Source organism: Glycine soja, chromosome 5 (genome assembly GCF_004193775.1).
Source record: "Glycine soja cultivar W05 chromosome 5, ASM419377v2, whole genome shotgun sequence".
Classification (NCBI taxonomy): Eukaryota; Viridiplantae; Streptophyta; class Magnoliopsida; order Fabales; family Fabaceae; genus Glycine; species Glycine soja.
Window position 1 is genome coordinate 41,569,468 of NC_041006.1, and position 10,844 is coordinate 41,580,311.

Below are 10,844 nucleotides of genomic sequence, written 5' to 3' on the forward strand. Positions count from 1 at the left end.
ATTTATGAACACATATCAAAATATGAGCCATCGGAAACTGCCGGGAATCTCTACTCTCCACCGTCATATATACGTAGCTGTAGATGCATCATGGTGATGCATAATTACGTAAAAAGGGAAGAAACTTTACAATGCTAGTTATCACTAAGGTGGAAACCTATTATGCAAACAAAAAAACTAAGGTGGAAATAGATTAGACAATTTGTCAAGGTTGGCAATCTAATTTACCTATGGTCTAATTTGGCTTGTTTACTAAATTAAACCACTTTTTAAAAAGTATGCTTAAATCTGTAAAAATAAAAAAAAAATATTATTAATTTTGATCGACCAATCTGTTTTTATTCAGACTTAGGTCAAACTTTTATGCAAATAAACTCAACTTAAAAAAAAAGGTTCACTACAAATAAATAAATTAGATTTAGACTTTATTTTTTTTAATGAAAATCAGACTTATCATGGCTTGATCTAACTTGTTTTCATTCTTACCCAACATCTTATTCTCCAAACCGATATATGAGTCGTAATTATCCATCTCATGAAATTTATATGTAATTGAGCATATATTTTTTTACATGTAAGAATTGAAAATAGTGTCACATTCATATTTTATTTAGAAGTTCCTAGATGGAACTAATTTTACCTTTTTTATATAAAAAAAGTATTATTATGTACTTAATCTAACAATTTGAAAGGGATATAATTAATTTCTGTGATTGGTCGTTCCTATAGAAAAGAGTTTTTAATTTGATTGATGGGGACAACAAACAAAAATTTATAACTATAGATATCTATCTATCTATATAGATAGAATTATAGATAGATAGATATAATTTAAGAAGAAAATATAAGAAAAATAAAAAAACAAGGTGTTCTTATAATTTATAGTTATTTACTTATTTATTCAATCAATTGAGTTAAATTTATTAGCGAATATATCACCTCACTAAATATGTGTTTGGATGAATTTTGTAAATAACTTTGAATAAAATTATTTTTAAAAAATTGGTTTTGGTTAAACATTATTTTGAAATTAACTTATTTATGTTTATATGTTTTATTGTAAAATCAATTATATTGTAATTTTGTATTTAACACAAAAATTATTTTTCATGATTTTCAACCAAACTAAAGATTGGAAGAAAAATCTAACAATAATTAAAAAAATTGTTTTTTTTTTTCTAGAGACCAAATCAATTTTGATATTTCCCTAATTCCCTCGTTGCAAACGAACACACCAATATTCATTTCGTTTCTGCAGCTCGAATCAAGATGGTTCCATACGATAGACTTCCAATTGCTTGTTCCTCGAAAGGAATTTCTTTAATCATTTACATTTTTTCCAGAACTGAACGCTGTAGAATTGCTAGTGGGACTCTGAATTAACCATTACAAACAGGGATATACACGCAGGCTTAGAAGGGACATAGGGGCAGGCAATTTCAATCCAATAAATTTTAAGAAAATATTATTTAGGTTAAAAGTTATAAAATAATATAATAATTATTAAATTTATATTAGTATAATTTGATTTTTCCTCTATATTATTGAAAATGTTTATATTTTTAATAACACTAATAAAAAATTTATAAAGATCTCAAATATGATTTAAAGTTATGTATTTTTTAACTAGTAATGAATTTAAGTAATTAAAAGAATATAGAATATTTTAATTTGTAAATTTTTAAACTTTGACAAAATATAAAATAGCAATCTTTAGTTATTATTATTATTATAAACACTTAATTTTATTTTTTTTTTCATTAAATTAATCCTTATGACTAATTTAATAGCACTTTTATTTATTACCTATTTAATTAATAAAAGTTATTTTTTTGCATTTCCAAACCCACCATTTTTGTTTCCGCTATAGTCAAACACAAACAAGGGAAACATCATTTATATCAATACTGACAGAATATTTTTATTTGATAATGTCGTGACTTTAATATATTCTCTCTAGTATAATAAAGTTTATGTAATATGATTTGGACTTGCCGATTTTTCTTTTGAATTTTTTGTGTAGATTTTTTTATTAATTTTTTAATTTTTTTGAAAATTTTTCTACAAAAATTTTCTGCATAGTTTGTTATAATTTGGGCAAAACTATGATTATTTTCCCTTAAATTTGTCGACAAAATATCACATAATTCTATTTTTGTGTATTCTCATACAAATATTGTGTTGTATAAAAAATTATGTTTCTTGTAAATTTGTCACAATAGTTATAAAAGAAAAACCCGAGAAATGTTATTAATGAAGTAGAAAAAAAATATTTAGGATTAATAATTTTTTTCCTTATAAAATTGAAAATCTCTTTCAAACCCCATTTTTCTGTGACTTTTATTATTGACAAAAATAAAAAATTATCAATAGTTAATGTTTAAATAATATCATTAAGTATTTAAATATACTCATAGGAAATGATATTATATTTAATTTATATATTATAATTTTTATTCCTTTGCCCCTCCAAATTTTTTTCTCAAGCTCCGCTACTGGATATATACATGAGGAAAATGTTTTTTAACATAAATAATTTGGGATGACTTTTGAGATGCACATATACCCAAAAGATAATAAAATAAGCATATATATATATATATATATAACAAGTATTACATCCTCTGGAAGCATCAGCAAGCAGAAGCCTCTGGAAGTATTACTTTTTTCTCAATCTTTATTTTTATTTTTAAATATTACATATATAACAAGTATTTTAAATATATATTTTATATAATAAATTTATAATAAATTAATATTTTTTAACATATAAATTATATTGTATAAAATAAGAGTTTATAATTTTTTTGGTAACATGAGATAAAGAAAGAAAGAAAAAAACACCAAAACAAAAATAAAATTACATCCTCTGGAAGCATCAGCAAGCAGAAGCCCCTGCACATATATCACTAAGTGGCCTATGCAAAACAAATAAGAGTGTATATAGAATCAGAAAATACAAATAAAAAGTAAAAAAATAAATATAATTAACATCGCTAAATCTAAAAAGGTGAGTATAATATTCATCGTTAAATACCAATATATATATATATATATATATATACTGGATGCTCATCTGAATTCTCTAGTCCATCTTTGATGATCTTCCGAACGAAATTAATTTGGTATATATTCAGTTGGCAAAAAGGTGATGACACTATCGAATATGATACAAAGATAATAATTGTGATATATATATTCTTGGTTCCATTAAGAAAAAAGGAGATTCCAAGTTTGTTGATTGATGGAACAGTACAGTAGTATATGAATGCCTTCCTATATATAAGAGCTCACGTCTGAAACCTTGGAAGCATCAGCAACAAACAAACTAATTAAGCAACACACACTTCAATTTATCAGCATGGCCTCCGTTCAGTGCCACAAAACCTGCAAAGTGAGCTGCCAACAGGAAAACCAGCACGCCTCGTTTGGGCAGAAAGTTTCTGACTTGTTCAAAGGGCATCAACATAATGACCACAGCTCCAATTATGCCACCCAAACCAAAGTGCTTTCCCAGTCAGGGTCAGGGTTAGGCCCCTTCACCACCAAAACTCAAACACAATGCGGTTGCCCCCAAACACATCTCAGTACCACTCATGGCTCCAACACAAAAGGCCATGGCCATGGCCAAGGGAGAATTAAGAGGGAGCACAAGAGAGGGATGCTGCAGAACATCAAGGATCGCTTATCAGGTGACACCAGCAGCGACAGCGAGAGCGACAACGAAACTTGCCACAAGAGGAAGGCAAGTCATTAATAATTAACACCTTTCCTTCCTTTTATCTCTTGTCTTGTATTCAGTTTTATTCCTCACACATTTTACGTACATGCAGGACTGAAATTGAGCTTTGTGCTAATAATAATAATTGGAGTTCGAGATCAGAATTCGCAACTCAGTCTCAGAGAGGCCAATATATATATGTGTGTGTGTGTGTGTGGGGTGATTGTTGCTGTCCAGTTTTTTAAAAAAAAACCCTAAAAAATTATAGCAGAGAAGATGCTAAGTAAAAGTACTTACTAAATAAAAATCAATGTACTTTGGTTATGGTGCAAGTCTGAGGATTGAGACATACAAAAAACAAATGCATCTACTATGATATAAACTCGAGCTTCCTATTATATGAATAAAACTGTTTGGTTTGGTGTTAAAATCACTTGTTGCTTTATTTTTATTTTTTATTTGTAGTCTCTATATCATGTCCAATATTTAACAGTAATCTCATCACTCTCATGACTCCACTCGTATATATATCTTCTAAAGTGGGAGTAATTTACTAATTGTATGTTGATTAACAAAACAGATTGAATTGTAAAAAGAGAAACTCCAAAGTAATAACATTGACATGGGGAGTCACGGAATATATATATATATATATATATATATATATATATATTATAGTAACTATTATATCATTATATATAGAGAAAGTGAGGATATATCATATGAGAATATCCATTTTATGTGAGAATAATAATGGTTAATCTCAATTGTTACATTAAAATGAAAAGTTAATATTAAAACATTTTAAATTCAAATTAAGACTTTAGTTAATCATAAAATCTCTATAAGATTTTTACTAAACAGATCATCAAATATTTTAAAGATTAATTTATGACATTTTAAAATATCTAAAACCTATTATCACCATAACTACTATCATTGTTATATATGTTTCCGATGTCAAAATCATCACGGTAACAATTATCATGATTGTCAATTGTCATCATTACCAACTTGTATTTTATTGTCAATATTGTCATCACTAATAACATCAATATTGTGATCGTCGCTAACATGGTGATGATGACGACGACAACGACGTGATCATGATGATTATGACATTCCTAACATAACTTAAATTTTTAAGATATTTAAATTTTTGTTTGATAAATCTTATATAAATAACCATTGTTAGAGAAGATTTGAAAGAGAATCTGCTTACTTATAAATATGACAAATTTGGACTTTCTAGTCTCTTATCAGAAGTTTCTTGATTTGCGACAACTATAAAGTTTAGACACATCAGCGGAGATTTTGTCCAAGAATTTTAAGAAATCCCCCCAACCATGCATGGCCAGATTCTCCCCTTAAGATCACACGACATCCAGCATATAGCTTGTAGGCTTCATTGGGATAACTTCAATAACTGATCTAAATTTAGTTATACAAAGGACAACTACTTTCCAAGTTGAAAATTTACTTTTGACTATATCTACAAGTTATTGAAAATCCTTAGGTCTTTCAATTTTTTTCATAATGGAAACTCCCATATATTTTCCTAGGAGAAAAGTTTCCCTTAAAACCAAATATGAAACCAAGAACATGCTTTGTGTTAGAGTTAACCTTTTTAGACTACACTATTGTGTTTGTTTTTTAGCTTTCAAAAAATCTTTTATAAAATTATTTTCAAAAACTAATTTTTAGACGATAGAAGTGAGCGAATAAAGTGAAAGTATAAGGGAAAACATGAATAATAAAAACTTAAAATAGAAAGCTAAACAACATAAAGATGCTTTTGATCATTCAGCAAAAAAAAAAATTAAGATATTTTGATTTTCTGATTTTGTTGACCTCTGGCCGAGAGATATCGTCGTGAGTTCACCCAAACGTAATGAGAACATATGACCAAATTTATCTAAAACATTTTACATTAGCATGTGCCACGGTTAGAGAATACAAAATAATCAAAACCCATAGCCGATAAATAACCAATGGAGTTGTAAAAATATATCATGACACATACATTAATTACACATACTTTAAGCTAGTTAATCAGGGGCTTGGGTTAGCTTTTCAACAATGGAAAATTCTTGTATAAGTTTTTACAAGAAAGATCAAGCAAATAGGAGGTTGTAACAAAAAAAGAGCAAGAGGCTTAACTTCAATGTCCAAGTGTTGAGATGCTTAAAAAAGAAAAACTTGTTAACTGCTTCTAATCAATAATTGAGATTATCATTCCAATAATACAAATAGAAAACTTATGGAGTCATTTTTAACTAGTAAGTTTGAACTCAAACTTAAAGTATGTTTATCAAGGAAATCTAACTTAGTTAGTTGAATGAAGTACATGAATTATTATAAATTTCTGGATACTGTTTTTAATTCCCAAGATAAAAAAAAAAAAAAACTTGGTATATTTGGAAAACTGCTAAGATGCACTTAAACTTCCGTTCACACTTTCCAAAAGACAAAATGTAGAAGCCAGATTTTGTTTCATTTGGATGAACGTGGGTTTATGTTGAGGTGAACTGTGAAACAAACACTACTTGTTAAAGCTCAAATTACAAAGTTTACAATTCTCAATATGTTAGATAAATGTGTTTATAAACAACTTTTGAGATACCAAAAAAAAAATTTAATAACCAATATGCCATGAGTTGTTCACCAAAAACGAAAATGCCATCTTGCTTTTCATAGCTTTTCTTTTCTTTTCTTGAATTCTTGGTCCACAAATTGAGTGGGAACTTAATCAACATGTCTGTGCGTTCGGTGGTGCTAACGCCATGAAATTAGGTCCTCTCAATTTATTTTTTGATATGTTGTGGAAGGACGCGGAGAATAAGTTCCGTTTTCTGTTTCTAGATAAAATGACAAGACTACTTTTATTCAGACCATATTTCAAGAAAGCATAATTGAAACTCTTATTTTATTTCTCCACTACAAAGGGAGGGGAGGAGTCTCACTATTGCCTCACCATGCCATGCCAATAAAAGGCCCTTGATACGCTACCATGCAACTGCAAGGAAACAAATCACATCTGAGCAACGCAAATTATTGCAATGGCCTCTGCTCAGTGTGAGAAACCCAACACAAAAGTTGAAGTTAGCCAACCAAAAAGCCAACACAACCCCAATACTGCAATTGAAGTCTGCCAACCCAAAACCCAACACAGCTCGTTCGGCCAAAAATTGTCTGAGATAACTAGCAAGGCTTTCAAAGGGCGACATGGTAGCAACCAAAATCAACTTCAATGCTATAGCCAAACTCAGGTTGAGTCACAAGGCCACAATGGTACCAAAACAGAGACTCACTATTATGGCCAAACTCAGACCCAAAATGACAAAAAGCATGGGGTCTCCAAAACCCAGATCACAGTTACTGTGGTCCAAGCACAAATTACCCACACCGAAGAGGACCCTTATCCTTATGGCACCACTACAACATGCTTTGGGGCTCATGCCAAGAAGAATGGAGAGCTCAACAACAATAAGAAGGATATGAACTTGTTCCGGAGGATTAAGAATGGCTTATCCAGCTATAATAACAATGAAGGAGGCATCAGCAGCAGCAGCAGTGACAGTGAAAGTGATGATAAGTGCCCAAAGACAAAGGTAACTAAGTACTTATATGCACAGGAGTACAAATCTATTCTTAAAAGTCATCACATGGAAACTACATATTTTACATTAAATGCATGCACGTTGGGTTAGAACAAGATTTTCTTTGTTTCATTGATAAATCTTGACTTCTCTGTTTACGTCTGCAGAAAGGAGGAAACTGCAAACAGGACGCAACTAAAACAAAGCCTGTTTAACTGGCGGAAAGAACATCATCACAAATAACAAGTGTGTTTACAATTTCATGATGCTGTTCTTGTACCCAAATAGTTGGGAAAAATAAATTCCAATATTTCATTTGGCTGTGTGAATCTTATGATAAATAATATACGTTGAAGTATACCTACATCTACTGGTCTGTTCAACAACAGGATCTTACAGTACCTGCGTTGCCTAGTCTGTTTGGATTGAAGTTTGTAAAATTGTTTGGAGTAAACTTAATTTTGCAGAATTGAATTTAGTTAAATTTCAAGTGAATCAATTTATGTTTAGGAACATTTATTAGTTGATTTTAGTACAAAAAATGCTTATAACGGTGATAAAAAAACACTTTTAAAAGTACAATTATTAATATGGGTGCATAAATATTGTTAAAGTAATAGAATAATATTCAATTAAGAGGATATTTTTATCAATGTACCTCCAACTGGACTTTTCTTCACTGCAAAAGCAACAAGAATATTGCTTTTGCGGTGAGACAACAGAACCATGGTTTTCATGCAAAATCAATTTTGCTCTGAAATTACTAATGTTGGAACAAATTTCAAAACGCAGTCATGGTGTGAATTGTGATTCTCTAACATGAAAATGCCTATCCAAACAAGCACAAACACTGATATATAAAACTGCATTTAGTTAAACTAACAGTCATCGCCATATGTTAATCAATTCTGTCAACAAGGAATTAATATATGTCTATTCAACTAAAAATTCCCAAAAGTATAATTACCGCCACCTACAAGAACATGGCCAAGATTAACACCATGCAAGATACGACAATTCTTATATACAAACCTTGATACACTACAGAAGTAACAAATGCAGGGGCATTCTTCATCCTTCAAGAGACCTGAAAAAGAAAGCAGCAATAGCCTGCACAGCAACATCCTCAGCTTCATCTTGGGTGGAATTGTTTGCTTGCAGGTGCTTCTTACCAATCTTGAAAGAGTGGTCACCACCATCGATGACATGCAGCTCATTGGGTACTTTCATCTTCTTCCGAGTGGCTTCTAACTTCTCAAGTGGACAGAGAGCATCCTTGCTGCCCTGTGCAAGACACACATAAACACACACACAAGGATAGAATTAGGAGAGTCATTAGCATAACACAAGCAATTTATGTGTTATTACCCATACTGATAGAATATGAAAATTTTGACAGGTTATTCTATACATACCACAATGGTTAATGACAAATTAGAAAAGAAAAAAACTACCTGTACAAACTTTGTAGGAACTGTTAACTGTAACAGTGTTTCATCTCTAACTGCACCATTGATTCCCTGCAATATTGGCAACTAAATTAATGTGATTCTTAGTTATGTTATTTAAAATCTGTACTTTAGTTGTAATGACATCTCTGTTTTACCAAAACAGCCACAGGACACCGATGCACCAACTATAATGCCTTAAATGTGACATGCCAACAATTGCTCAAACAGAAAACTGAGTATCACAAGTGCAGATGAAACAGCCAGCCAGGAAGAAATGAAAAGAAAAATATTCAAAGGAGTGGCATAATGAAGATTACTGAATTCAGAGCTCCACACTACATGCTCCAAGGAGGAAAACTACATCAACGAAGTGTGCAAATTAAGATGGCTAGCGGAAGGCCAAAATGACATAGGAAGCAAAATGCTTAAGGGGCATATTTAAAAGACTAGAAATTCATGACTAAACTATAATCGTCAACAAAAGGGATAAGTGGATTTTGAATTATCGAGAAAATAAAAATGAGGCAAGGAGTGCACCCTAAGATAGACAAATAGTTGGAAATCTTCTTCAGTACTCCTACTACCCCAAGGTAAAAGGAGCCAAAAAACATACGCAATCAGTTTATCCCATAATGCAAAGATTGGCATGAAATCATAAAAAATAACATCAAACCTTTAATGGGTAGCCCAAGCATACTACAGCAGAAACATTAATGTCTTTCATGCAAGCCACCATGCAGCCAACTCTACAAGAAAATAAACACAAGATACATTATGCCATAAATATCTTGATACAAATCATCTTAATTGGGACTTCCTCAGCCCAACATACTGATAGGATGGGCCTTACTAGGCCCAAATAGGTGGCTTAAGACTCAGATATTATCCTTTTAGTTTTATTTCGATTTCCTAAAATACTAGATGGTGATACATGTATGGTTGTCATTCATTAGAGTTATTATATAATGTAAGCTTTGCACTCTATTGAGATATCAAATGAAAAATCAAAGTTGTTATTTTATCTTCTTTGTAGTTTTCTTTGTAGCTCTTTAATGATGTTTTCTTAGTAGTAGAAGTAGAGTAGCTTCTTGCATCCTATCACATACATGTCCTTTTAGGACATCAAGAATATATCTCAGAACACTTTTATGAGTTTATCTATCCTATAGATTATCTCTTATGATTACTTTCCTTATTTGTCTAGTTTCCATATTTCCTAATATATCATGATTTGGGATGTGATTACAACAAATAAGGCTTAGTGCTTTGCCTCCTTTGCCATTTGCCATTGCCATTGTAGCACATCACAACTAGAGATCGTACACTTTTTTAAAAATAAAATAAAATGAAAATGTAATACAAGGGATATAGTTAGAAACAAACTCACAAGGATAGTCAAAAGTGACAACATCAACAGCGTGCAGTGCCTCCTTTAACATGTTCTTCCATCTATCACAAAAATAGAGATACAACTTTCACAATAAAGCCTTTAAAAAGATTTAACCCATTTAATAAATTTAAAATTAAGAGTCCTATGATTAAAATCGATGTAGTTGTATGGTTGGGCTTAAAAAGGGAAATGTAATGTTAGCTTTGCATCCAATCGGAAGAGGAAGGAGCGCCGGCACCGTGAGCGAAGATCACAACCGGTGGCAACGTTCATGCTTCGGTCTCGCCGTCTTTGCTCTCACGACGCCGTTTTGCAGGTGGTAACGAATCCATGCCTTCGGAATACAGAAATCCCCCAATCAAAACCCTATCCCGCTAAATTTCACTGCACACACTATTAAATACTAATTTTCGCGCCAAATCTAAAACAGACAAGAGAATGCAGTGTTCACCTTCGTGTTTTGGAAAGTTTTATTTTATTTTATAAAAAATATGTTTGAGGTTTCGGATAAATAATTTTTATTTTTATTTTGGGTTCATGATAATTTTTTGTTTTGTGTTGTATCCATAATACTTCCTTCTTCTTTAATTACTTAATTACTATATAGTTGATTAATGATAAATAATAGCCAATTTCCTTAAAATATTAATTAAAGAATTAAGAATTTTTTTTAATGAAATATG

The 10,844-nt window shown here is 30.9% G+C and overlaps 3 protein-coding genes across 3 annotated transcripts; 2 read left to right on the plus strand and 1 right to left on the minus strand.

The window, feature by feature from the left end:
* The first annotated feature begins 3,291 nt into the window (after positions 1-3,291).
* Positions 3,292-4,151, plus strand: LOC114413447. Its single transcript, XM_028377868.1, has 2 exons — positions 3,292-3,745; positions 3,834-4,151. The coding sequence occupies exons 1-2, from the start codon at positions 3,362-3,364 to the stop codon at positions 3,837-3,839; spliced, it is 390 nt and encodes a 129-aa protein (XP_028233669.1). The 5' UTR covers positions 3,292-3,361; the 3' UTR covers positions 3,840-4,151.
* A 2,530-nt stretch (positions 4,152-6,681) lies between these two features.
* Positions 6,682-7,789, plus strand: LOC114413448. The gene is made up of 2 exons (XM_028377870.1): positions 6,682-7,332; positions 7,488-7,789. The coding sequence occupies exons 1-2, from the start codon at positions 6,781-6,783 to the stop codon at positions 7,533-7,535; spliced, it is 600 nt and encodes a 199-aa protein (XP_028233671.1). The 5' UTR covers positions 6,682-6,780; the 3' UTR covers positions 7,536-7,789.
* Positions 7,790-8,188: 399 nt separating this feature from the next.
* Positions 8,189-10,529, minus strand: LOC114413449 (KAT8 regulatory NSL complex subunit 3-like). Its single transcript, XM_028377871.1, has 4 exons — positions 10,159-10,529; positions 9,445-9,517; positions 8,775-8,840; positions 8,189-8,604 (listed from the first exon to the last, which is right to left on the minus strand). Exons 2-4 carry the CDS (start codon positions 9,505-9,507, stop codon positions 8,392-8,394), a joined length of 342 nt encoding a protein of 113 aa, XP_028233672.1. The 5' UTR covers positions 9,508-9,517; positions 10,159-10,529; the 3' UTR covers positions 8,189-8,391.
* Positions 10,530-10,844: the final 315 nt, after the last annotated feature.